The 27911-nt window shown below is 50.0% G+C and overlaps 1 protein-coding gene across 5 annotated transcripts in view; it reads left to right on the top strand.

Moving 5' to 3' along the window:
* Med13l (mediator complex subunit 13L) overlaps positions 1–27434 on the top strand; it is a 206946-nt gene extending 179512 nt beyond the window's left edge. For 3 of the 5 annotated variants that reach the window (XM_052168511.1, XM_052168514.1, XM_052168515.1), the window contains 17 exons: positions 1201–1421; positions 1697–1902; positions 4647–5596; positions 7655–7834; positions 8227–8450; positions 9928–10120; positions 11559–11976; positions 12602–12821; positions 13802–13990; positions 14457–14680; positions 14753–14922; positions 17374–17532; positions 18673–18849; positions 20151–20308; positions 21378–21539; positions 23236–23348; positions 24732–27434. In XM_052168511.1, the coding sequence (XP_052024471.1) occupies positions 1201–1421; positions 1697–1902; positions 4647–5596; positions 7655–7834; positions 8227–8450; positions 9928–10120; positions 11559–11976; positions 12602–12821; positions 13802–13990; positions 14457–14680; positions 14753–14922; positions 17374–17532; positions 18673–18849; positions 20151–20308; positions 21378–21539; positions 23236–23348; positions 24732–24864 (4097 nt within the window). In that variant the 3' untranslated portion in view covers positions 24865–27434. The remainder of the gene's footprint in view (positions 1–1200; positions 1422–1696; positions 1903–4646; positions 5597–7654; positions 7835–8226; positions 8451–9927; positions 10121–11558; positions 11977–12601; positions 12822–13801; positions 13991–14456; positions 14681–14752; positions 14923–17373; positions 17533–18672; positions 18850–20150; positions 20309–21377; positions 21540–23235; positions 23349–24731) is intronic. The other 2 variants (XM_052168512.1, XM_052168513.1) reach the window with 2 other exon arrangements.
* The last annotated feature ends 477 nt before the right edge of the window (positions 27435–27911 follow it).

Below are 27911 nucleotides of genomic sequence, written 5' to 3'. Positions count from 1 at the left end.
TTTGTATGAAATAAAATGCAGTGATTTGATTGGAGAGCTTTAGAGTCAATAACCTGTGTATAGTGGTTCCAATAGCTGGCTTGCCTGGCCGCCTTAGTTGCAGGCATTTTCCAGTTGTAAATCCTACTATATAGACACAGAGCGAGGCCAAGCCTCTGAAAGGTCGTTCACCCCACCTGAGACCCTGCTCCAGGGAGCCCATCTCCTCCCTCCCTGTAGCGAGCTGTTGGAAGCTTCTTGTCCTGACTGGAAGGAAGCAGGCCTTTCAAAAGTTACATGCTAAAGGAGACTTGCTGCTAGTTGGTAATGAGGGAGGCCCCAGGAAGATCTACCCCAGCCGGAGCTGAGCTCTGCCTGAAGGACATGGACCCCTGAGAGTGGGCGGCCAGAGGCAGCAGCCAGGGCATAATCGGCATAATTGGCATAATCAAGTCCACTGTTTCATATTAATTCCTGCTTAGTTAAATGTTGGGGCTTAAAGAAAGGCACTAGCCATGGAAATGGGGACATCAAAAGTATTAGCAATCACAAACTCTCTAGTTCCAGACACAGGACACCACCTAGCGGTCGTGCTCTGTAACCTCCACTTATATTGAATTTGGCACAGCCTGCTTTGAGAGTCAGAACCTCTCAACAGTTCATGTACTGTCATTGGATAGTACATTGGGTTCTGTGAGTCCTCCTCCTTCCTCAGTGGGGACAGAAGCCAGGAATGTGCACAGGCTTGCTAGGCTCCCTGTTGACAGAACCCATAGAGTTTGGGTACTACTGTGAATCCTAACTCTAAAACTTTTAAGTCTAGAAAGACAGTGTGAAATCATTCCCCAGAGAGCAGGGTTGTGACTCAGTCACATGAACCCCACCCTTGCTCTAAATCACTTCTATTTTCTCTACTATTTCATGAATGTTTGGAAATGAAGATAGACTTTCACAATGTATGATGTAGTTGGGTCGCTTTCACTTCTTGACTCCTCTCCTTCAGAGGCAGTTATTGGGAGAAATCGATCTCATGCTCTGCATTAGCATTACATGTCATAGAGCCCTGGGAAGATGGGGAGGGAGACCCCGGAAAGTGAGGACGCCTGAAGTTGACCTGTGTCTTGACCTTCTATTAGCCTTGTGTGGACACTCTGTGCTTGACTGCTTGTCACAGCTTTTAGGAATCTTGCTGTTAAGATGCACTTTTAATTTTGTCTTTAGCAGTTGCAGACTTGCAAAGGATGTTTCCCACGCCTCCGTCATTGGAGCAGCATCCTGCGTTTTCTCCTGTGATGAGTTATAAAGATGGAGTAAGTTCAGAGGCAGTGACCGCATTGGGCATGATGGAGAGCCCTGTGGTCAGCATGGTCCCCACACACCTCGCAGAGTTCAGGATGGAAGTGGAAGATGGCTTGGGAAGCCCTAAGCCAGAGGAGATAAAGGTAATAACCGGTGTGAGGCCTTCCTCAGGGCCGGGTGGCTTCTCAGTGGGCTCCCACACGAGTGCATAAGGACCATTGACACCTGAGCTCATCAGTGGAGGTCATGGAGTGACCTCGACTCCCATCAACATGTTGGCATTAGATTTCTCTTTTTACTTATCACTGAGAATTATTGAATTACAGTAGATTTCTGTGCCTGGGTTTTAGGAAGCATTGAGCAACCATGGTTGGCTCCAGTTTGCCAGCATTAAACCAACCCCATGTCATTGTCACAGGACTTTTCCTATGTGCACAAAGTGCCGCAGTTCCAGCCTTTCGTGGGGTCCTCCATGTTTGCTCCACTGAAGACGCTGCCGAGCCATTGCCTGCTGCCCCTGAAGACACCCGACGCCTGTCTGTTCCGGCCCTCGTGGGCAGTTCCTCCTAAAATGGAACAGCTGCCCATGCCCCCTGCAGCCTCTTCCATTAGAGATGGTTACAAGTACGTGCGGGACTCTACCACTTACCATATATGTCACCTCACCATGTTTTCAGTACTTGTCACGGGGCCACAATAGCTCAGTCTCAGAGACTGGTTCCTTTCTTATTCTTGTTTTGACAATGTTGTCTTGTGTGGGACTGTGTGTTTATTTTTAAATGAAATTTCTTGTTTGTGTGTTTGTGTGCATGTGCATGTATAGACAAATGAAGATTATTTCAGAGAGCTATGTGTGATTCTAAGCTGGTATTTGCCATAGAATCTACACTTGATTAGAGATGTTGGTGTTTGTCGATAGTGGGAGGAGCTTTGATTCATGTGAGGTAATGATTTCAGTGTGGGACTTTACAGTTAGGTAAAGCAGTAACATACTGAGGTGTGGTTGGGGAAAGTAAAGGTAGACATTACTGGTGACTTGGACACTCCTCCCTGCCTGCCCGGACAACAGTATTTGTATCAGCAGTGCAGACTCTGCTTTCTTTGAAAGAAAGAACTTCTTACTCAAATAAAACAAAAATTTACAAATGAAAATGTGTTATCTGGCCACGTACATGTGTGGATGGATAAGCAAGTAAGTGCAGGTTGTGGATGCTTTGCTCTGTTTCATTGCAGGGGCCGTGGGGACGAGTGGGCTCCAGCACATGCCCCTTGTCAGGGACAGTTGTCAGGCAGGGAGACTGGAGATGTATATTGTCTTACTTTAAAATGTTAACATCTTTATCCAAAGATAAGCCTTAGGAGCAAGTCACATCTGTGACAGATGTCAGACAGACGCCAGCAGTTTGCATAGTCAGAGTCAGAATGAGGAACAGGGTAAAACAATGACAGAAGGACCCTGGACTTGGAAGCCAGCACCACCATTCCGTGTGACAGTCCTGTCTTCTAAAAAGGCTACATGAGCTGGAAGGGCCCTGTACCTGGATCTTGTGCTCCTTACAGTGAGATTATTCTCCCCAAAATTTTGGGAAAGCTCCAGCAGCCAGTGGCTGCAGACCACAGCAGGGAGGGGAGAGGACTGGGCACCTGCCCTGTGAGGGTCTGGCCTGCCTGCTGCCAAGCTCCATTTGGGCTCCAGCTGCAGAGTGAGGTCCCGGAGCCTCAGTCCCAGACTCTCTGGACAGGTTCTGGTAGTCTTCACCTTTGAATTGTCACTACACCCACTGCTCCTGCCCTGTTCCCTGTGCAACCAGAGGTTAGACTGGAGGTGCTGTGGAGCCTGTCTTATAGGAAGGTGCTTTTGTGTACACTGTATGAGGGGGCTGTAGCCAGCACTGGCCCCTTACCATGTGACTAGTGGGCTGTTAGCTCTGCTTTACTTAAAAGTAGCCCTGGGGTTCTGGAGCTGCTGTACCGAGTGGCAGCCCGGTTCTGCACTGTCAGGGTTCTGTTGGGCTCTCCAGTGCCTACCATGCTGGGCTCACCTGTCTGTCACACTTGCGGATGCTTGTTTCAGGCCTGCTGCAGGCTGTATCAACTTCTGTCTCTCTGCTGACTGTCCCACTTTTCACACAGGGTTGGTTTTCAGTCTGTTCTTAATGAACATGGAAGAATGAGGCTGTTTTCTACCTAGGGAACAAGTAAAGTATTTAGATTGTCAGTTAGCAATCATGGTTCCTTTTTGATTCAAACTGCAGAATCATTTTAGAATTTTGTTGACCAGAAAAATGTAAAGGATAGTTATTTATTGTACTGTTCAATTTCTGAATCAGCTTATGTCTGAACCCAAGAAACCCTTGTATGCCAGGGTTTGTATAAATACTGCCTGATACCTGGGATACCTGAGGTTCCCGGGCCAGTGGTATAGGTCCTAAAAGATTACAGGACAGTGACTTGTATATGTAAATGGGTGTGTGACTCATGGAGGAGCATAGGCTTCATGTGTCAAGTCATTAGGACCGAAATACTTGCTGTTCCTGATGTCGAGGGCACAGACCATGGGAGTCTGTTGAGGATGTGTTTTATAATGGTAGAGCATGCAAACCCTGCAGATGGTCTCCTTTTCTGCCTGGCTGTTCTCCCAAACCACTGTTTATGAGATAAACTAGCCCTGTCTGTCTCTGGAGCAAGAGCAATTGTATGTGATCTGTAACACTGAAGGCTGAAGGGACTGAAAGTAAGCTCTTAGGAACCTCTTGGTGTGTCCTTCCTGTGAATGCTTAGTGACCCTAAACCTTGTACAGGACAGACAGACTGATGGACACAGCAGTCACACAGTGCTGGGGACATGCAAGCCCTTACCAGGGCTGCTTTCTGAATTAGGAAAGCACCACATTTGAATGTGTGTTTGGTTATAGCTACTTGAGTATCATTACGGAATTATAGCCTCCCAGAAAAGTGCACAGGCAGGCTCTCAGTTTCAAAGATGGTAAAGACAGCTGCCGCGTAGATGCAAGCCTAGCCCTGCTGCATCAAGCTAGTCTAGGCTGCACTCCATGCACCACACACAACTTCCTCTATAACCACTACCACATAAGCTCCCCTACAGATCCCCAGCAGGGCAAGGTAAGGACTGTGTAGTATGGACTTTGTGGAAGTGTTGGGTATGTTTGTGTGCGTGTGTGTGTGTGTGTGTGTGTGTGTGTGCGCGTGTGCTCATGCTCTGCCTCCCCCTTCTTTCCCTCTCTCCCTTCTTTTTTCTTTTGTTTTTGAGAGAAAATCGCAGCTGCAGGGCTGTGGGGTGGGGTGTGCGGGGGCCGGGGGTTCCGTATACTCCCCCTCCTCTCACTGCTACCTTGTGCCTGTTACAGTAACGTGCCTAGTGTCGGGAGCCTTGCGGACCCGGACTATCTGAACACACCACAGATGAACACGCCTGTGACACTCAACAGTGCTGCCCCTGCCAGCAACAGTGGAGCCGGAGTCCTCCCATCTCCAGCTACCCCTCGATTCTCTGTCCCCACACCGAGAACCCCCAGGACTCCAAGAACTCCTAGAGGTGGGGGCACTGCTAGTGGCCAAGGGTCTGTGAAATATGATAGCACCGATCAGGGGTCACCAGCTTCTACCCCCTCTACCACAAGGCCTCTTAACTCTGTGGAGCCTGCCACCATGCAGCCAATTCCTGAGGCCCACAGTCTCTATGTCACCCTCATTCTGTCAGACTCTGTGATGAATGTCTTCAAGGACAGGAATTTTGACAGCTGTTGCATTTGTGCCTGCAACATGAACATCAAAGGGGCAGATGTCGGGCTGTACATCCCTGACTCCTCCAAGGAGGACCAGTACCGCTGCACCTGTGGCTTCAGTGCCATCGTGAACCGTAAACTCGGTTACAACTCGGGGCTCTTCCTCGAAGATGAACTGGATATTTTTGGGAAGAATTCTGACATTGGCCAAGCTGCTGAGAGACGCCTGATGATGTGCCAGTCCTCCTGCCAGTCCACCTTGCTTCCTCAGGTGGAGGGTGCCCGGAAAGCCCCAGAACCCCCAGTCAGCCTCCTCCTCCTCCTCCAGAATCAGCATACTCAGCCCTTTGCTTCTCTCAGCTTCCTGGATTACATCTCCTCCAACAGGCGCCACGCAATCCCCTGTGGGAGCTGGACTTATGACCGGGTGCAGGCAGATAACAATGATTACTGGACAGAGTGCCTCAATGCATTGGAACAGGGGAGGCAATATGTGGATAACCCCACAGGTGGAAAACTGGACGAGGCTCTGGTGAGAAGTGCCACTGTACACAGTTGGCCACACAGCAACGGTAGGTGCCTCAGAGCGCAGACTTCAGCAGTCAGAAGTTAACTTGCTGCACATGGTGGCCAAAGGATCAGAAGTGAGGGCTGAGCTATGTCCTCTGCCTTGGGGGTGGGTTGCCTTCTGTTGAAGCTTTTGGGGACAAGTAACTGCCTCCTGAGACTTTGCCATTCCATCACAAACAGGTGGTGCATACTGTCAGCTTGTGGCCAAGTGTCTAAAACTGATGGTCAGTGTTCCTGCCTATAGGTATCCAGTCATCCTATGGCATGCGGTTGCCATGGTGTCTCTTCCTGAAACTGGCCACACGTGTCCTGAATATTTTCTCCTTCTGGTTTCTCAATGTGCTGCCTATCAGTGACCACATGTGACTTTGCTGTGGTTACATGGGCACATCCCAGGGGCTTGTGCTATTTTAAATTGCCAATCAGCTATCTGAGTACTAGAGCTGGTTGTTTGCATGTGCAAAGCCCATGGGTCAGTGCCTAGCACTGTGGGGGAAGGGGAACACTACCTCCAGTTGACAGCAGTGTTTGGAGTTGGGCTCTACAGATGCTGAGTGGGCAGCTCCCCTCCTGCTCTGGGATCCATCCAGGCACCTGCCTTCCTGGACTTTGTAATCTGTCTGCATATTAAATAAGCACACAGGAAGCCTGAGGAAGCAAAGTGTAAGTGATGGAAGCATGAGTCAGAGGATCCCCACCCCCACCCCGTGTGGGCAGGCCAGGGCTGCCCCTGAGCAGGCAGCAGTTACACTGAGGCTTCCCACAGGCACTGTGCTCTGTGATGCCCGTGGCCTACAGGGAGCTTGAAAGGCGGGAGAAATCGGGGCCACAATGGGGCAGAGGCTTCCTCCAAAGAGCAGGAAAACTAATCAGTCATGGAAGGCAGTTTTAAAATGATGGTGAGTGACTTCACCGTTGTGAAGGTAAATGAAAGACAGACGGAAGTCTGTATTCTGACCAAAGTGTAGGGTGAGGGAGAGAATGGACTAAGGACAGGTCTGGGGAAACTGAAACCAAATAGGAGACAGCATCTGGGACTGGAGAGGCGGCTCAGTGGCTAGGAGTATGTTCTTGTGCTTGCAGGGGTAAAATCTCTGAAATTGAGGCCACCCTGGTCTACATAGTAAGTTCCAGGCTAGCCAGGGTTATAGTGAGATCCTGCCTTGGGGAAAAAAGCACCTGTACTCCCAAGTAAAGGACCTGAGTTCAGTCCCCAGCATCCACATAAAAGTACCCACAAAGGCCTGTAAATGTAGCCCCAGGGGATTTGATGACCTCATCTGGCCTCTGTGCACCTACCCTCCTGTGCTGGTACCCTCATGCAGGCTCACAAGCATGCGATACACCTTTTTAAATTTACATTTAGGTGTATGAATGTTTTGCCTGCATGTATGTCTGTGCACCATGTGCATGCCTGGTCCCCGCAGAGGTCAGCAGAGGTCAGAGGACCCCACCCCCAAGTGATGTAACTACAGATAGTTGTGAGCCGCCATGTTGGTGCTGATATTTGAAACCCAGTCCTCTGCAAGAACAAGTGCTCTTGACTGCTGAGCCATCTCTCCAGCCCCAATTTAAGATATTTTAATATAAGAAATAGTTGCATAATGAAGAGAAAACAATAGCTTGCTTTAGGGTAGGAAGAAGTGGGTACAGTTCAGAGATGTCTAGGGAGTAGTGCAGGCCTCTTCCTCTATAAAGCATTCAGGGTTTCCTAAGGACATTTTACCAGGTTTTCTAGGTCTCTTCCTTTTTGTTCCCTTATCCTCAAAAACAATGATGTGTAAACGAAAGGAATGTGGTAACTAAGAAACTTTGTGCCTCTGTCTTCTGAAAAATCTTGGAAACAGGTTTACATGATTGGAAAAATAAGACCTCTTTACTTCTTTCACAGTTTTTTCAATTGAATGCTTCCAAGTAGAGTAATCTACTTCTCTCCTTACTCTTGTTTGCAAGTTACTGGTTCTGGTTGCCTATCTCCACTAATGGAGGCCCAGGATAGCATCTAGCAGGGGCCATGCTGCCCTGACGTCCTTGCCATCTCCTCTTTTCCCCTACCACAGTGCTGGACACAAGCATGCTCCCATCCCAAGACGTGGTGCGCATGCTGCTGTCCCTGCAGCCCTTCCTGCAGGATGCTATCCAGAAGAAGCGCACGGGCAGGACCTGGGAGAACATCCAGCACGTGCAGGGGCCGCTGACCTGGCAGCAGTTCCATAAGATGGCGGGCCGCGGGACCTACGGTGAGCAGGCCTCCCTGGTCTTCCTCAGTCATATTTAGGGTCCCTAAAGGAGCTCGGCCTCAGCCCCTGGACCCTGTCATCGGGCTTCTGGGTTTGCTTGGCCTCCTGCTCTATGGCCAGGATCCCTGTTGTACTCAAACACACTAAAGCAGTATGCCTGCTAAGTAAGCCTGCCTCGCTACCTTCTGCCCTCTCTCCATGGCCCTTTCTAAGATGGTCTGACTCTTGTGAAGCTAATCATTGGGGCCCATTTAGTGAGCTGATAGCAGGAGGCCTGTAGAGCATCCACTAGGTTCCTATGGCTCAGATACCCGGCTCAGCGTCAGGGACTGCCAAGCTGCCCAGTGTGGGGAGAGACTCATGCCCCTTCCTAAACAGCACTTACCTTCCAGGTTCGGAAGAGTCTCCTGAGCCGCTGCCCATCCCCACTCTGCTGGTGGGCTACGACAAGGAGTTCCTGACCATCTCACCCTTCTCCTTGCCCTTCTGGGAGAGGCTGCTCTTGGAGCCCTATGGGGGCCACCGTGATGTTGCTTATATTGTGGTGTGTCCAGAAAATGAGGCCTTGCTCGAAGGAGCCAAAACTTTCTTCAGGGACTTGAGTGCTGTATATGAGGTGAGCATGTTGTGGGGCTCCCTGTGTGGTGTGTGGGGCCTGCATCTGGCTGTTCCTGAAGGGATGAACCTGGAGCTCCAGCTTACAGAGTGTATTGTGAATCGGGATGGCTCGGCCTGTAAACACAGGAGGCAGGTGCCTGTTTCCATTTTGGCTGTGAGAGTTCCAGAAAGTGGTACTGAAACTACCTGGAAATCTCTGAATCAAAGGGAAATTTAATGGATATGCTCTGTTGTGCTTTATACTACGTTCATCTTAATACTAAAATTTGGTAGATTAGAAAATTTGGTAGCCATATTGATATGCGAAGCCGGAAGGTAGTTTTGCATCTTAAGTGTGTAAATTCCTTCAGTTGTGAGAGGCCTGACTCCTGGGTCTTGTGCTGAAGCACCTGACTTATGTAAGCCCAGTACCAGGGTGCTGACAGCATGAAACAAAACCAGTATTTGCTAAAGTGCTTAGGATGCTGGCTAGCTCCTGGGAGTGCTACAGAAGTGTTTGCAAATAAGGCCTGGCTGAGCAGAGCATCAACCGTCCTCTAGGACAGGGCTCACACTGTGTGAGCAGGCTAGGTGAGCTGAGGGGACACCGACATATGAGTGGCATCTGTTAGTTCAGTCACAATTGAGCTATCACAGAAGGCTTGTCTCCTCCTTTCTGAATGACCCAAAGTCTTGGGGCTCACTGGTCTGCTCATGCATAACACCCCTGCTCTGAAGGAGCCACAGGCAGGAGGCCCTCCTGCACAGGACAGCGTTCTCTGGAGTGTTGGGCTTTCTGTTGCTGTGATAAAGCACTGATGAGAAGCAACACAAGCAGGAAAAGGGCCCTTTCAGCTTATAGGTTACAGACCATTGTGGAGGGAAGTCCGGGCAGGAAGCTGGAGGCAGGGACTGAATCAGAGGTCATGGAAGAAGGCTGCTGGCTGGCTGGCTGGCTGCTCTGACTTGCTCAGCCACCTTTTTGTGCATCCCCCACCCCACCCCACCTCACCCTACCCCACCCCTCCCCACCCCACCCCACCCATGCAATGGGTTGAGCCCTCACACATCCATCATTAATCTGGAAGTCAGTCTGATGCAGGCATTCCTCTGTTGAGATTCCCACTTCCCAGATTAGTTTAGGTTCCTGTCAGGCTGACCAAAACTAAGCAGCACAGTGAGCCTTCACCCCAGCAGCTACAGTAAGGGGAATGTGGTCCCTCCCTGGCCAGGCAGAAAGCCCCCTTGTTAGAGCTGATACCGTGAACTCTGCCCACTCCCCTCTGAGTATCCTGTTAGCTCTGACTCTTAGGAAGTGGTCAGCACACAGCCTGCCGAGGCAGCTCTGCCTCTTTAGAGGACCATGTGTAGAGCAGATGGACAGAGCAGTTTCAGGGACAGGGTGTCTGCCAGGGAATGCCAGCTGCTAATACAGGCGTGCTTGCATGCTTCTGTGGGGGGGTGGCTGCTGTCATGACCATCTCATGTGCTGTCAGATGTGTCGGCTGGGACAGCACAAGCCCATCTGCAAAGTGCTCCGTGACGGGATCATGCGTGTGGGCAAGACCGTGGCGCAGAAGCTGACAGAGGAGCTGGTGAGCGAGTGGTTTGACCAGCCATGGGGCAGCGAGGAGAGTGACAATCATTCCAGACTCAAACTTTATGCTCAAGTTTGCCGCCATCACCTAGGTAAGCAGGAGAGTGGTTAGCGTGGGAGAGTGCAGCTTTCTGGTTCTGGCTCAGCCTGGCTCAGCCCTGGAACTCACTATGTAGACCTGCTTCTACCTTCGGAGTGAGGGCACTAAGGCGCATGCCACCGGCTCTGGCTAAATCCTGATTTTTTTATTTTTAAATTTTTAAATTTTCTTATTGGGGTTATATGTACTTAGAGCCGTTTTGAAAATAGCAGCATTCCTTGACATTAGCTGTTTAAACTTGAAGAAACCTTTCAGAGCTTGGAAAGCTGCATATCCATAGTGCACTATGTGACTGTGGGTGACATTCATGTACACTGTATGACTGGGTGACATTCATGTGCACTGCATTACTGTGGGTGACATTCATGTACACTGGGTGACATCCATAGAGCACTGTGACTGTGGGTGACATCCATGTGCACTATGTGACTGGGTGACATCCATGTACACTGTGTGACTGGGTGACATCCATAGTGCACTGTATGACTGTGGGTGACATCCATGTGCACTGTGTGACTGTGGGTGACATCCATGTGCACTGTATGACTGTGGGTGACATCCATGTGCACTGTATGACTGTGGGTGACATCCATGTGCACTGTGTGACTGTGGGTGATATCCATGTGCACTGTGTGACTGTGGGTGACATCCATGTGCACTGTGACTGTGGGTGACATCCATGCGCACTGTGTGACTGTGGGTGACATCCATGCGCACTGTATGACTGTTTGTGACATCCATGTGCACTGTATGACTATGGGTGACATCCATGTGCACTGTATGACTGTGGGTGACATCCATGTGCACTGTGTGACTGTGGGTGACATCCATGTGCACTGTGTGACTGGGTGACATCCATGTGCACTGTGTGACTGTGGGTGACATCCGTGTGCACTGTGTGACTGTGGGTGACATCCATGCGCACTGTATGACTGTGGGTGACATCCATGCGCACTGTATGACTGTGGGTGACATCCATGTGCACTGTGTGACTGTGGGTGACATCCATGTGCACTGTGTGACTGTGGGTGACATCCATGTGCACTGTGTGACTGTGGGTGACATCCATGTGCACTGTGTGACTGTGGGTGACATCCACGTGCACTGTGTGACTGGGTGACATCCACATGCATTGCGTGACTGTGGGTGACATCCACGTGCACTGTGTGACTGTTGGTGTGTGTCCATAGTGTACTGTCAAACTGTGAGCATCTGTACAGCTAAAGGGTGCAGTTCTCAGTGGCATCAGAAAAGGAGGCTTGTTAAGAGCCATTTCTTTTCTCTCTCTTCCTGTAAGCCAGATGTAGAATTGACAAGTTCTGTGTGTACTCAGCCATTAGTGTAGGAGTTTGTATTCATATGTGGTGGCACTATTCAAGGTGTCCAGTACAAACTGCCAGGGTCACTAAGTTCATTTTGTCTCCCTTCAGCACCTTATTTAGCCACTCTGCAGCTCGACAGTGGCCTGCTGATGCCCCCTAAGCACCAGAGCCCACCAGTAGAAGCACAGGGACAAGCCACGCCTGGGAGTGCTGGGTCTTTACCTTCGAATCCAGGCTCAGGGGCACCTCCAGCCGGCAGTGCGTTCAATCCCACCTCCAGCAGTTCTGCAAACCCTGCAGCAAGTAGTTCATCTGCCGCCTCTGGGCCGCCAGGCTCGTCAGTTGCCTCTGCTTCAGGCCTCACCCAGATGAGCACTACCTCTTCTTCAGGATTCACTGGTGGTCTTGGAGGGCAGAACCCCGGTGCTGGGGGCAGCTCCACAGATCGAACCCCAGGGAGTGTGGCTTGTGGGGACATTGAGCCTGGGCAGAGTTGCACCCAGCCTTCACAGGATGGACAAGACAGGTGTGTTTGTGTCTCACAACCAAGTTGGGCTTCTACTTGGTCACGCAGTGGGGCTTGTGCTTGGTCACAGCCCTTCACTCCAACTCACACACACACACTTTCTCAGAATTCAGTCAAATGCTTCTTCCATCCTTGCTAATAAGAAGTGACAAGTGTGGCTCTGAGGGCGCATTAAGAGATGGGACCAGTAATCATCGTGCTTATTACTGAGTTCATTAAGTAGAAGTGTTATAAAACCTTTGTGTACACTGTTAGCACAGAGAACAAAGGGAGGGATCAGGGGAAACGTCCATTTCAGACTAACACGGGTACACGTATCCTGTTCTAACACACTTGGGACCAGACATGTTTGCAGAGTTTGGAAATTGGGGATATTTGCATAGGCTCTACTAGCCAGCATCCTATTCCTGAAAATGTGAAACCCAACACCCCAAGTGTGGGTGTCGCATAGCAACTTTTGGCTTTTGTAGTGCTGTTTCCTATCTCGTCTTTGAAATGTTGAGCCTGATGTGTGACATGCACTGACGCATTGGCTTATAGCCTGGAAATGGATGGGCTCTGTGATTGATTTGTTCCATAGAGTTTATCTTTGTGGCCAGAGCCTCACACCTGACTCTCTCTCCAGTGTTACAGAGAGGGAGAGAATAGGAATCCCCACGGAGCCCGACTCTGCAGACAGCCATGCCTACCCTCCAGCCGTCGTCATTTACATGGTGGATCCCTTCACCTACACTGCAGAGGAGGACTCCAGCTCTGGAAATTTCTGGCTGTTGAGCTTGATGCGCTGCTACACGGAGATGCTGGATCACCTACCCGAGCACATGAGAAGCTCGTTCATTCTCCAGGTTCTGTCCACTAGCTCACTCTTGCTGCTGTGTGACACTGCTGTGAGACAGGGTTCTGAGTCCTTTGAGTTGCAGATCCATGAGCCTGTAGAGAGCAGGGCTCCATGGCTTAGATTCAGCCATTGTTTCCATCCTAGAGTGTTTCTGTGCTTGCCTCATTACAAGGTCAGGGTTCTCTTTTTCCAGTTAACATGTGAACATCTTTCCTGGGCCGCTTGTCGTAAGAACACTTTGTAGTCCTAAAACAGGTCTCACTGTGCTCTGAGGCTGGCCTCCAGGTTCTGATGGCCCAGCCTCTGCAGTGCTAAGGCTGGGCCTGTCCAGGTAGCGCAGTGGATGTTGTCTGTTGGCCATGCTCACACGGGCCTACATTTGGTGTGAGCTAACTCTTCCCACTGGTGTAAGAGAATCCAGCAGACATGCTGGTGCATTGTTCTTTATTCTAAGTCCTTTTAAAAAAGTGGATTCTCAGATGTAGACACCGAACTGTCATCTTCCAAATGCTTGCTCTTGTTTCCTGAGCAGGGAGTGTGCACCCCTAGTTCCCTGCTCTTCTGCTAGATATATAATGCAGTGGTGGTTAGCTGTTTTCATCGCTTTATTGAACGCTATCCTGGAGAGTGAAGGATTGACATTAGAGTGGATAGAAGAGACTGGCGGCCTAACTTGTGTTCAAGTCTGAGTCCACCTGATTAGACAGCACTGCAGCATGCCCTGTCAGATGTTGTATAAATGGGCATACACTGAGATGCAAGCTTTAAAGTATGAGGGCCGTGGGACAGAACAGTCCTCAAGGAGGCTGACATACCCGTGCTACCCTTCTCAGATGTCACTGGGAGGAATTACAGTCTAATCACATCTGACATTTACATTATGGAGTTAAGGTCGCTTCTTCCATCCTAGCCGTAAGCCCGTGCTCTCCCCTTTTCCAGCTGTCTGGTTTGCGGAGATCTGAATTGACCACTGCTTCCATCTTGCAGATTGTGCCTTGCCAGTACATGCTGCAGACGATGAAGGATGAACATGTTTTCTACATTCAGTACTTGAAGTCCATGGCATTTTCAGTGTACTGCCAGTGCAGGCGGCCTCTGCCCACACAAATCCACATTAAATCCCTCACGGGCTTCGGGCCTGCGGCCAGCATTGAAATGACCCTCAAAAACCCGGAGGTGAGTGTCGGAGAGGAAATCTGTAAAGAGAGCTGTCTCGTACAGTGCAAACCAGGGCCCTCTCCTGACTCTCAGCCTAGATCTATGTCTCTGTCCCTTGCCACTCCCTCAAGTGACTCCAGACCTTCCTGAGGCTGGGCATAATTCATTTTACGGTGGCTCCAGTGTCTGTTGACATTTGGTCAGCTCTTTTTATTTCTAATATATTAGTTTCTTTCAATCAAACATTTACTAGACAGGTGTTTTAAACAACTAAGCCACAGGGCCCCGTAGTTCATGCAGTTAAATAATACTTTTGCTTTCTGTGTCCTCATTGCTAGCTGTGTGTTTAGTCTTGGAGAGAGGGTGTTGGGAACAGCCTATTGTCAGTGCCCCGTATTGTCCTCCCTTGGTGTTGCTCTGGGTTTTATTGTAAATGCTACCTTGGTTGGCCTTGTGCTGATAGTGACCTTGATTCTTATTTCAGCGGCCCAGTCCAATCCAGCTTTATTCCCCTCCCTTTATATTGGCTCCAATCAAAGACAAACAGACAGAGCCAGGAGAGACCTTTGGTGAGGCGAGTCAGAAATACAACGTGCTCTTTGTGGGCTACTGTCTGTCTCACGACCAGCGCTGGCTCTTGGCATCCTGCACGGACCTGCATGGGGAGTTACTGGAGACCTGTGTTGTTAACATCGCTTTACCAAGCAGGTGAGAACCCCTGCTGATTGGGTCAGCCTCTGCGGCCCTGCTGAGTGACAGCTGACTCAGTGACAGCTGTAGGGCCTTTCCTGTTCCTCTCTCTGTCAGGTCACGGAAGAGTAAAGTGTCTGCGCGTAAGATTGGGCTGCAGAAGCTGTGGGAATGGTGCCTGGGGATTATCCAGATGACGTCTCTGCCCTGGAGAGTAGTCATTGGCCGCTTGGGGCGCCTTGGCCATGGGGAGCTGAAAGGTGAGCAGGTGCGGGAGCAGAGGGACCCAGCTGATGACAGAGCCAGGCAGAGCAGGACAGGTGCCTGGAGGCCTCATGACACTCTCGACTGACTGTCACATGTATGAAGGGATACATGTATGAACCCCAATTTTAAAACCTCGGTAGCTCCACCCCTAGCCAGTCACTTACACAAATACTATTTTAAATGGAAAGTGGGAAGCACACCTCATTAATATAAAGTGATGGTTACATTCTATAACATTACATAGTGAGGCAGTAAAAAGAGTTAGGGGTAAGACGACTGTTATCAGAGACTATGAGTGACTGTTAAAGCCCTATATAAGAAACTGCGTTCATGCTGGAGAGATGGCTCTGTGTAAGATGCTAAGCATGAGGGCCTGCATTGAATCTGCAGCAGGCTCTCTGCAGTCTCAAACACACACAATGTGTGGGTGCAGCATGGCTGGGAGACACACCTCACAGCAGACTCCTGACCCTTGGCTTCTGCAGTCTTCCCACCCACCTTCCACAGGGCTCCCTGAGCCTTAGGTGCAGGGATCACACCAACATGGCTCCCTGGACATGGGCTCAACAGTAAACATGTTAACATGGATGGGCAAAACCCAGGGGCCTTAGCTGCACACAGGGCCAAGGGCAACTAGGGTAAGAGCACAGCAGTTGACTCTCCACCACCAAACGATCAGCCCAGAAGACCCGCAGTTCAGTAACTATATAGTTATACAGTTGTATATATGTATGTATAGTATACATAACTGTATATGTATATAGGCAGAGCACATTAGATTTAGGATTACACATGTATGTAGTGTACACAGATGCATGGAGCAATGAATGGAAAGAGATCATGAATTTGAAAGAGAGCTAGGAGGCTATATGGAAGAGTTTGGAGGGAGGCGAGGGGAGGGAAAAATAAATTATTATAATCTCAATAAAAGAATTAAAGAGAAAGAAGACATACATCACAAAGTGGACAGTGTCCTTGCCGAGGCCTCAGAGTAGTTTCCTCTTGCAGAGCAGTTGATCAGTTTGTAGTTCTTCAGTTCTTCCAATGTGAAGTCACAACAAGCACAGGAACTCATGAACGGCTGTGTGTGTGACTGGCCCAGGCAGCGGACTGCAGTTCCTGCCAGCTCCTGTGCTAGAATGAGTGTGCTCTTTGACTGCAGGAAGTGCAAGCTGGGTATGGTAGAATCCTGTAAAAAACCAGCCAGAGAGGGAGGCAGGGCCACATGCAAGCTGCTGCCCGTTGGGCAGATTGTCTGGATAATCCTGGTGTCAGACTCAGAGCCGTGTGTGCGCACTGCAGTGTGTATGTTCTAGTCACACTTGAAGGTGTGGATTGAAAAAAATGGGACCTTTGGATGTTTTAAACTGCATCACACAGTGAGTCGTATCAGTAGCCTGGAGGTTGTTAATACATCCGGCTTCCTCCCATCATTGCCATCTGATTGGCTCTCTTCCACCCTACTCTGTGCTTAGTTAGTCTTGTCTCTTAAAAACTTTCAGCCATCCCTAACCCTTGGGGAGGTGGGGGAGAATAGAAAAGAAGCAGGCGTGAACGCATCGTCTGTCACTTGCCGCTGTAGAAGTGATTAGGCCCTCCTTGTAAGACTGTGAGGAGGGCGTACACTCCTTCCTTGCCCCTCAAGGGAGCCTGAGAGTGGCTGGAGGAGCTGTACAGACAGCGGAAGCACCTTCACCTCCTGGCCTACCTGGGGCTCCTCTTGGAGTCACGTCTGAGTGAGGTCATGCAGAAGCCCCCAGCCTCTGGGTAGCCCTCGTGTCTACCTCAGCAGCCAGTGTTTGCCCAGAAGAGCCCAGCCTTGTTGGTGCGTTATCGTGCTCACACCTGTCTTGACTTGTGAGAACAAGTTCTGTTCTCAGCCACTATTCTCTCTCCCACTCCACCTACCATTAGAAATGTAAAGCACACTGCCCTGCCCTGCCCTGCCCTGCCCTGCCCTGCTCTAGGAAGAAGAACCCTTTGACTATGGGAGAGCCTGCAGCTGAGCACCATGTGCTTGATAGGCTACCATGTGACCGCAGAGGACAAGCTTATTCCTGGCGTAGTGCTTAGACCAGGGCCTCTGCTTAGGGGCAGTGAGTCAGGGAAGTGAAAAATCGGACCCTGGGGGAAAGTGGCTAGCCCAGGCTAGCCCAGCCAACAGAAACCTCAGCACTGAAAGGATTTTAGAACCTGCATCTGCCAGGGTTTGCTGCAGGCCCTCAGAGGGTATTCTAGACAGGATGGCAGTCTACAGAAGAGCAGGTGTTTGTTTCTGTGTTAACACAGTGAGATAGAAACTATGTAATGAAGGAGGGAGGGGACCAAACCCAGAAAAGCCTCTTCCCTTGGGGTCCTAGCAGTTACCTTTCCAAGCAAACCTGACAGACATGTGAAACATGATGTGAACTTGGAAGCGCTGTGTATGTTCTGTCTGACTTCAGATTGGAGCATCCTGCTTGGAGAATGCTCACTACAGACAATCAGCAAACAGCTCAAGGACGTGTGCCGCATGTGCGGGATCTCCGCTGCAGACTCGCCTTCCATCCTCAGTGCCTGCCTGGTTGCCATGGAGCCCCAGGGGTCCTTTGTAGTGATGCCAGGTAAAGGGTCTCTTGTCACTTACATTAATTAGGTATTTTATCAGCCCAGTACATCCAAGCTTAATAAATCCATGGATAAATGTAGAATTTAAGTATTGTGTTTCTAGCAGAAGCTTGTGTGTTTTGACCTAGAAAATGAGAATATCTGATATCTTCCTGGGGTGGATTTAACTGTCTTAGTTGACCACAGTGTGGGAGAAGGGTGAAGCCCTGGGTATGAGGGAAGTTGGTAAAGCCATGGTTGCTGTGAGTGTCGGACCCTAGTCTCTTGTCAGAGGCTCTCACCCTCCAGAAAGCCTCTAGATGCCAGTGTGACACCCCGGGAAGGGTTTCGGTGCCTCTGCTGTTGTTGTGGATGAGTAGTGCAGCAAAGAGAAGAACATTTAGCATAGGGCCAGACGTGAGCAAGCGCTGGTGACTGTTGGACCTCAGCTGCAGAGCTCTGTAACCACGCTGGCTGTGGAAAGCCATAGCAGGGCCACTAGCAGTGATACTGTGAAGATCTGTTTCACATTTCACATACAGTGTGATTTTTGAACCCTGTCTACTCCTTTCCTCAGAAGTCAGAAGAGTGTCTGAGGATAGGCTTCAGAGCGGGACAGTGGCTGGACTCCTTAGGCCTCAGGTCACTGTGGTTACAGCAGCAGCTACAGCAGGTCACACACCTTTTAGACGCTTCCACCCTCATTTATAATGTAGCAATACTTGCTGCTCCCTCAGGGATACTTGCTGCTCCCTCAGGGCCGGTGTGATGAGCCAGTGAGGCTCATGCGTGGAGCCTAGCCCAGGCCAGCGGTTGGCAGGTGCCAGGGAGGGCTAAGTAGAGCATTGGCTGCCGTCATTCAGAGTGGCGCGCTTATCAACTGTGACTACAGCTGGAAAGCACGCAGGTCAGCAGTAGCTCCAGGTCGCCTAGTAGGCAAGTCATTTACGGACTTGCGCCTACTCTGTCCAAGGTCATCTCCACATGTGCAGTGTAAGGTGAGCGAGACTCAGGCGGTCGTCCCTGGCGGTCTCAGTCGGGTACTTTAAAGACAGTTAAGCCCTGGGCAGGTCTTACAAGTGCTTATATCATGTAACACTGAGCTCACCCCGGCTGTCAGTCTGCAGAGGCATCCTGACACAGCTCTGCTTTTTCAGATGCTGTCACAATGGGCTCTGTGTTTGGCCGAAGCACCGCGTTGAACATGCAGTCATCCCAGCTGAACACACCTCAGGACGCCTCCTGCACTCACATCTTGGTGTTCCCGACATCGTCAACCATCCAGGTGGCTCCAGCCAACTACCCCAATGAAGATGGGTTTAGCCCCAACAATGGTGAGTGGAAGGCATGCTACGCTAGTATGCAGAGTGGAGTGTGGGGTGGTGGCCGTGTGTGTCTTTGCGGTGTCACCATTCGCGTCTATGCCTCTGGCAATCCCTCAGAATGGATTTATTTCCTCCCTGGTTTCAGACTACAGCAAAGAAGCTGTGGCAATGTTGGCAGCCCATGAGGCTTCAGGGACCAGGGTACCTGAGCTGCTCACTCTGCTTCCCTGGTTTCTGTATCTTGGCCTCTGCCCAGACCTGGCACTGCCTGCTGTGTGCAGGGTAGACCTCCCCCAGAAAGCATTTACTAATGCTCACTGGAAATACAGCAGCCCGCTCCGTTCTCTCTGTTGCTTACTAACGTAGCTAAGTTGACAGTTAGCCACCAAGACCAGAGAGTGGGCGAGTAACTTAGCTCACTGTCTGTTAGAGACAGAAGAGCAGCTGTCTGCTGACAGCGTCCAGCTGTCGTCCTTCCTCAGGGCACTGCTGTGCTGACCTCAGTGTGGACGGCCTGTGACAGTGCCACCTCCTAGTTCACCCTGGGGATGCAGTTTGCTGGAGAGCAGCTCTATATCTGATTATTTGTAATGGAATTGTTTAAATACTTTATAGGGTTGCAAAATGAGTCCTAGACCATACAGTGCCCCATTCTGTGCATCCGTTTGTGCCATTGCTGAACTTTTAGCATCTTCAGGCCTACTACGTGGGGAGGGGAAGGACCCCAGGATGCGCTGTGACATGGCCTCACTGCAGGCCAGTCCTGTGGGCACAGACAGGCTCAGGGCAGCTGGCCGTGCTAACTGGGTGTGTGATAGTTTTACCTTCACATTTATCCTTTCCAAATTTCCGATGGGTCCGCCCTCTTCTGCAGTGTGAAAGGGAGAGAGAGCATCTCCTGATGGTCTGCTGTGGGATGGCCTTCTCCCACGGCAGGGCAACCTTCTCCCTGTTCCCGACACCAGCCTTCCAGCCCTGTAGCACTGGCCATGTGACGAGCTAGGGTCTGCTTGCTGCTAGGCAGTGCCAACATTGGCCTTTCTACAACTGAGCTGCCTCTCCCCCTTTCATCTGTCTTTGGAGCCTGAAAGGAATGGGGGCCATCCTCCATGGCTGTGATTTCTCCACTGTGCTTTTACTTGGTTAGGAAGTCACTGGAGAAAAAAAAACCAATGACAGTTTGTAGCACTTGCGTACCGTGGGCACCTGTTAGGTACACACAGCACGCCTATGGCAGTGGAAGGTTAACAGAACATGGGATGGCAAGGTGTAGTGTGGTTACTTTCTAATTTCCCCGTGTTTCCCTCTAGATGACATGTTTGTAGACCTTCCATTCCCAGACGACATGGACAATGACATTGGCATCCTCATGACCGGGAACCTTCACTCCTCCCCCAACTCCTCCCCGGTTCCCTCTCCGGGCTCTCCCTCTGGAATCGGAGTGGGCTCGCACTTCCAGCACAGTCGGGTAAGGATGCTGGAAGGAGGCGACTGAGAACGACCACGAGCTCAGGAAAGGTGCCCTCCTCTCCACCCACACTCTGACAGCACACGACTCTTTCCTCAAAGGTCCAGGTCTTGGCGGGACAGCTGTCCAACCTGTCCTGGAGAACAGAGATTTGGAAAGAAACACTGATGCATTCCTAGTGCTCCCTTTCCCAGGAAGTTAGTCCTTCTGTGTGCAGGCTTTGGGTGGTGCTCCTGCCTGCTGCTTGTTGGTACTGTGTAGCAGAGAAGGTTAGAGGCTGAGAAGCTGCAGGCGCACGCTCTCCCTCCTAGCCTCCCCAGAGGATCGGAATGAATGCGTTTTTTTTTTTTTTTCCCAGAGCTAAAATGCTAAGACATATTTTTCCTTAGTCGCCTTCTTAGGTATTTTCCCAAATAGTAACTCTTAAGTGAGAGGTGGGGAGAGAGCTGTGGCCCATGCAGCAGTTGATAGGATTTGATGTAATCAGTTAATAAGGATTATTTTCTTTCTCTAAATAGGAGACATTAAAAAACAAACAAAACAAACTGATCACTTACTATTACTTGTACTAAAGGCTCCTTTTAAGTTCTCAACAGGTGGGAAGTGCATGATGCAGAGAGGCACACACACCGCACACTCACACAGCACACACACAGAGCGCTCACATAGTGCACACACTCACACAGTGAGCACATGGGATGACAGGAGCATTGATTGCTCCCTGCAGACTCTGAGGTGTGGTACCCACCTCAGGGTGGGTAAAGATGGGGAGCAGGAGCACTCTAGGGGCCCTGGGGGCACCTGAGGATGCTGGGGTCTTCCATCTCAGCATACAGTGACATAAAGCCCCAGAACAGATGGCTGTGATTCTAGGGCCAATGTATCAATAGTTCAATAGCGTTTGTCAGGTGCCTGACTTCACTGCAGAGACTTGTGTATTCCAGGTCACGTTTCTCAGTCACCAAGCCAGGGCCTTGGTGGGTGGGTGGTGCTACAGGTATGCATAGTCAAGATGGCAGCTACAGTTAGTGCCTGGTGATGCTCACTGCATTGTGGCCTTGTTTTTCAGAGCCAGGGAGAGCGGCTTCTGTCTCGGGAGGCTCCAGAGGAGCTCAAGCAGCAGCCCCTGGCCCTTGGGTACTTTGTATCAACTGCCAAAGCGGAGAACCTCCCCCAGTGGTTTTGGTCGTCATGCCCCCAGGCCCAGAACCAGTGTCCTCTCTTCCTAAAGGTTGGTTTGATGCACTCTGGGGTTTAAGAGAAATCACTGGCTTGTATTCTCATTTGGTTGGAGCTAGAGATCTCCTCTTAGCTGCCACAGGCTTCCTTCTACTCTCTCACTTGTCACTGAAGTCTGAGTAGGGTTTAGTTACAGGATAGTGGATTTCAGAAGAGAGACCCAAACTTGCTGTTAAGAAGTAAGGCTGCATTAACCTTGGGAGGCCGTCAGGGTCCTGATGTAAGTGTGGAAGCTACATGTGGCTCAATCTGACTCTCCCATCAGTCAGTGCTGATGGTTGCCGGTAAGCTACAGCACTGTCCTGCTGGGCTGTACACTGGCACCACTGTCCAGAGAGCAGAGCCAGGGTCATTCAGACCCTTCCCATCTATGCATTTTCCTTGTCTATGGTTCTTATCAATCGGATCTTTAAGACAAGGCGCACGCGCAGAGTAAAGGAGCCTCAGCTGGGATCTGTTTCTCACTCGCCATTTGGCAGAGACACAGGTTTGAGAATTTACCATGGCGGGAGCCATGGGGCGAAGGACTCTTGGTAAGGAGGTGATGACAGCCCTGAGCTCTGCCCCGCTCCTCCCACCCCCCACCCCACCCCCACCCCCACCTACCTCTAGCCAGCCATTGGTTGCTGGCAGATGTGAGAAATGACATAAGCACTTGGTACATGCCCACGGCTGGCTATGAAGGTGGCTGAGGTGAGAGGTCACATAACTTGTGAGTTGAAACAAGCCTGAAGTGGGGCTCAGCAGCACTGCCTCAAAATAAGCCAACCCAATGCCGAGGGCAGGAGATTCAGGAAACCTGTGCCTCTCAGTGAGGGCTGACTGGACCAGCTCTGTAGCTGATGCGAATCTCAGTGAGCACAGGTTGTGAGGGACTGGTGTGTGGTGTGGAGGTGACATGGAGTAACCTGGGGAAAATACTCCAGTGTAGCTGGGAACATTGTGTCAGCAGAGCAGGGAGATTCCCAGGACTGTTAGGATTGTATCCAAACCAGAGGTGACAGGCAGGAGATAGTGTGTCACTTTCTACCCAGAAATCCCAGGCGTGGGCAGGCACACGAGACTGTGACGGAGTAAGTGCCTTGCTCATTTGACACCTGAGCGTGGAGGAAATGGCTGTCCCCTGTGCGGAGGTTAGTCTCTGTCATGCTGCGGCATCGGAACAGCAGACAGTCAGGCCCTTCTGTGTCCTCCGGCGGGTGTGCCCACCTTGGGTAGAATGTTCTTGCCTGCCTGCTCTGGAGGTGCCCATAATTGAGGAATCTGAAGGATAGAGGAGTTGAGAAGCCCTACAGTGAAGCAGCCACATCTCTACTGCAGAGCCTTCACACTCCTCAGTCCTCCCCAGCCCTCACTCCCACTCCTCAGTCCTCCCCAGCCCTCACGTCAGCATGGCCTGTAACTGCAGGAAGGAAGAGAACGCTCTGAGATCCTCAGTGGAGCTTGGCCCTGGCCTGTTAGTTGATCTCAGAGGGATCTCAGGAAGTAAAAAGGAAGTAGGTTAGACCAGAAAGAGAGGCCCCTGGAGCTGGCTTTGAGCTTTCCCTCTAGGAGATGGTACAGTGTCCCAGGAGAGAGCTGAGCAGCTGGAACGCGGGCACACAGCAGCAGCTGCATGGCTGAGGAGCCGGAGCCTGGGCTGGTCGTGCTCATTCTTTACCCCTGGTCTGCACCTGTTCTTTCCCCAGGCTTCCCTCCATCACCACATCTCTGTAGCACAGACGGATGAGCTCCTTCCTGCCAGGAACTCGCAGCGGGCTCCACACCCTCTGGACTCCAAGACCACATCTGACGTTCTAAGGTAGTTTCTGACTTAGGCACACTGCCGTCCTTGGTAACGTGACACTCCATCCTCCTTGCCCCCTTTGGAGTGCTGGGATAGGGCAGTGCTCAAGACACTGCTCTTTGGGCAGGGCAGAGAGCAGTGTCCAGCCCTCCCCACTAGTGCAGGGCATGCAGCCTGTGCACGTAGCTCACTGTACAGTAGGTGCAGGGCCGTGCAGCGTGTGCATGCAGTTCAGTGCACAGTAGGTGCAGGCACACTTCATGTCCTAGTGCAAAGAGATGATGCAAGTGTCAACCCTGGGCGGAAGGATGGTTAAAGAACAGAGCCCGGGAATGGCTCCGCAGTGAGAACATGTTTTAACCTTCTCTGCCACAGATAGACTCGTGCATTGACTAAAGCCTAAGTCCTGTGTTGAGAAATGCATACCAAGTACATGGATTCTCTTCCACTGTTTTCATCAGGGCATGCAGTTTGCCCTCTGGGTCTGGTTTAATGGTGCATGCCTGTAACTCCAGAACTTGAAAGAGAAGGCAGGAGATCAGTCATCCTTAGCTACTCACTGAGTTCAAGTTCAGGAGATGCCTCTGTGGGTGTGCATGTGTGTACACTCCAGAGGTCAGTCAGTGTCCTCCACAGCTGCTCCCCACCTGACTCTTTGAGACAGGGTCTCTCCCTAAGCCTGGCACTGAGCAGCTGGACAGGCCAGCCGGCCAGTGCGCTCCTGAGATTGCCCTGTCCCCACCTCCTCTCTCCTTCCCTCTACTTGCTGTTGGGTTATAGTTGAGCACTGTTGCACACTGCTTTACATGGGTTCTGGGGTACACACTCAACCTTTGTGTCATTAACTAGACATCTCCCCAGACCCAAGACTGGATCTTAAAACAACAAGCAAACAAAAGCTATCAGGTGCCTTGAGAAATAAGCTTTTCCGAGTGGTCTCTGATGTACTGTGGTTTGGAAATGGGAGCTGCTTCATTAGCAACTTTGGCTTAGGGGTCTCAGATGGACCATGGATGGAACTCTGATGGACCTTGCCTTGTTCAAGTTAAGCACAGCGGTGCACACCTAGGACCCCAGTTCCCAGGCTAGCAACTAAGGCTAACCTGGAATAGAGTGCAAGCCCCTGCCCACCCCTGTTGTTTTTTCAGAAAAACATTGAGCAACTTGGAAGGCCAAGTGTCTGTAAAATATTTGGTACATTCTGAACAATTCAATATGGTCAGTATATTCTCATTTTGGCATCTAGCCAATATGAAACAGTTTCCACTCAGTGCCTTCATGATTTCTGGCTGTCCTGAGGTGGGCATGCTGGTGTGAAGGAATGCAGGGTGGGCCACATGGGATGGCACGCCCCAAGCCTTGTGGCCCAGAAGCTGACCCCTGTGCTCCCCCTGGCAGGTTTGTGCTGGAGCAGTACAACGCCCTGTCCTGGCTCACGTGCAACCCAGCCACCCAGGACCGCACTTCCTGCCTTCCCGTCCACTTTGTGGTGCTCACGCAGCTGTACAACGCCATCATGAACATGCTCTGACCGGGAAGCGCCTGTCCCTCCTCGGCCTCAGCTCCTCCTGCAGCCTTGGCCAGGAAGCCTGCTCCACTCCACAAATGCCCGGCCGGTCTTTTTCAGCTCCCTCCCTCCACCACACTGTGACGCCTTCTGAGCAGGCACATGCCCATTCTGCAGTGTTCATGGCCACAGTGACTCCTGGATGTGTCTCACAGGACCTGGAAATTTCCATAAGCAGTGACTTGAGCCAATGTGTGATATGTGCACCCTGCAGTCCCCAGGAGGTGGTGGCTTAAGAGGGAAAGAGAAGAGACACTGTCGTTTTTTTGCACAAGAGCCTGCTCTCAGCCTCTGTTTAGTACCAGGCTGTCCAGCCCTCTGGGTGCAATCCTCTACCCAATGGTGGATGCTGTGGGTCACCCACACTTCATAACCTGGGATGTGTCACAACTAAGGGCCAGCTCCAGTGCAGAATCCAGTACTGGGGCTTCCGCCTCCCCAGCCTGTCAGGAGGGCTTCAGTTGATGGCACACCTGTGTAGACATAGGAGGCCTGGAGACAGCTGCATTCTATTTATTTATTTTTACTTTTGTTGTCAGCTTTTTTGTGACTTTGTTTTTTTCTAATCTTGAGGAGCAGGTACCGTAGCTGAGACCCACTGAGACCCACCATAGGATTCTCTGAGTACATACCTCTGTCCTAGACACCAGAACAGGAGTGAGAGCACGGGGCTGCGCTGGAGAGTAATGAGGTCACACCCAGGGGCAGACTGGTGAGACAGTCTGCGTGGCCGCGTCCTGGGGGTCACACTAAGGAAGGTGGTCAGGCCCAGCCCCGAGCTGGAGGCAGGACCTTGTCACTTGTCTACACAGTCACATGGAACACCTTTTCTAGAGAGTTCTTAAGGAAAGCCGGGTCTCTCCTTCATTAGATCAAACGGGACTCGTGTACATATCACAACCCAAAGTGTTTGCTCACAAACCAGTTACAAACACAGGGAATTTTTTTCTGGACCATAGGAATATTGTTTCAAAGAAATAGTACAACTCAACTGTTAAATCAGTACTTGAAACTGAGCCTCCACGTAGGACTTTAAAAAAAAGCCTTTTTTAAAGCAGTAACAGCTGACTGAAGTATTTTTGACTCCCTGTCCCAGACCTTAGGGTTGACTTTGAAACCCTGTTTCTAGCCCTTATGTCGTATGTTTCTGTCTGCGGGTGGTGGGTGTGGACCGCTTCCCAGAGCCTCCTGACAGGCCCGGCGCTGAGCCCGGCTCTCGCGGGAGAGTCATGCAAACTAAGTTCTTCCAAGAGACTTTCATGTCCTGGTTATTAACAAAGAAAAGGAAAAAAATGTAATAATTGATATGATTTTGTAAAAGTATTTTTCTTGAGATAATCTAACGTTTAAAACATTATATTAACGTGGTGGGAATGTGAAAGCAGAGAAATAACTTGTAAATGGGTGATTGTTCTCTGTTTCACCGACTTGGGGGGGTCGCCTTTCCAATGTATAGCTTAAAAAAATCTGATATATCAAACCGTTTGTATCTAACATGTACAGTGTAAAATTGACTTAAAATATCGCAGTGCTATTTTTTCTTATCAGAGAGGAAATCCTCAAGGCCTTTTGAAGAACGTAAGATGTTGGAGATGTAAACTTGTATAAAGTCACCTCGGGGAGGGTGGACTGTAAACTAGATATTTGTAATCTTTACCACTTGGGATTGCTTCTTCTCAGAGTTCACTAGAACTTTGAATTTCTCTCTCTCTCTTTTTTAAATGGGCTGTTTTTACTGCAGGGGCTTTTCTTCCCTAGAAACCCTACTCTACGCAGAAAAAGAGAAAAGGAAAAAAAAAAACACAAAAAACAGGAAAAAAGCTATAAAAAGTTTTAAAAGAAGGCAGCAAAGGGTAGTTTTCATCTGGTGTCTTTTATTTAAGTTTTTTAAGTTAAGAAAAGCTGGTGACATATTTATACGTTTTTGTGCAAAAATAAATGAATGGCAATAGATTTAAAAAAATCTTATGTACTTCTGTGTGGAAAAGTCTGTATAATATTTCCCTTAAATATGCATTATTTTACTTGTGAGTTTTTTACGGAATTAATCTGAAATGTACAAGCCCTGGATTTGCTACAGAGTGAAAAGTTATTTTATTTTATTTTTTTTTTTTTATTTTTAATTTTGAAAACTGCAGAAATCAGAACTCCTACCATGGTTTGAAAAGGGAGGCGGGAGGGGAGGCGGGAGGGCTGGTCCGGCATGCCTGTATATGTCTCTCAGAGCCTTTTTTAAATGTAAAAGCTGTACATTTCTGGGAAGTTCTGATTTTCTTTTTTGTTTCCTTTTTCCTTCAAGCATTTTGCAGTGAGCTTCTTTTATATCTAGCAGACAATTGGGAAGAATACAAAAACTATGTGACGTTCATTTAAGAACCACAGCACAGTGCTGGTTCAATACACTAAAGACTTTGATAAAAAAAGGGGCAATGACAAAGGCCCCCATTTTAAATGTCATTCATATATACCTTGTGGATGAGAGCTATATACTTTTACACACTTTTTTAGAGGAATAAATTATTGAATTACTGAAACCTTGAGTGGCTTTTTCCCTCCCACCCTGTTTCTGTACCGAGATCACTCTGCTCTGGCGTGTGTGCACATGTCACAGACCGAACAGCACTGGCCTATAAAGTGCACATGGGATTGTATTATATGCCATCTCGGCAGCTGTTCCATCGTTCCCAGGTCGGGTTCCAGATGTCACCAGCACAGAGACCCTCTCAGGTACTCCAGTGGTTTGGTCCTTGGCTTTCTTGAGCAGGCAGATCTGCTCATGTCTCATACTGGGAGATTTGCAGACAGTCCTAGGACAGGTGACAAGTCTCTGCATTCCTCCTTTCGCTCTGCTAATGTACAGGCGGTGATAGTAGCTTGCTATCTGTCGTGCCACACATAAGTCCTGCCAAGCACACACCATCCGCTGTGATGTTGTTGTTGTTTTTTTCTCCAATAGAGAACCTTCTCACTCAGTCTTGGGTTCACTCTGCTGTCTGTTTGAAACTCTACCC

Source organism: Apodemus sylvaticus, chromosome 22 (assembly GCF_947179515.1).
Source record: "Apodemus sylvaticus chromosome 22, mApoSyl1.1, whole genome shotgun sequence".
In the NCBI taxonomy this organism is placed as follows: Eukaryota; Metazoa; Chordata; class Mammalia; order Rodentia; family Muridae; genus Apodemus; species Apodemus sylvaticus.
This window is presented reverse-complemented; position numbering and strand designations above follow the sequence as displayed.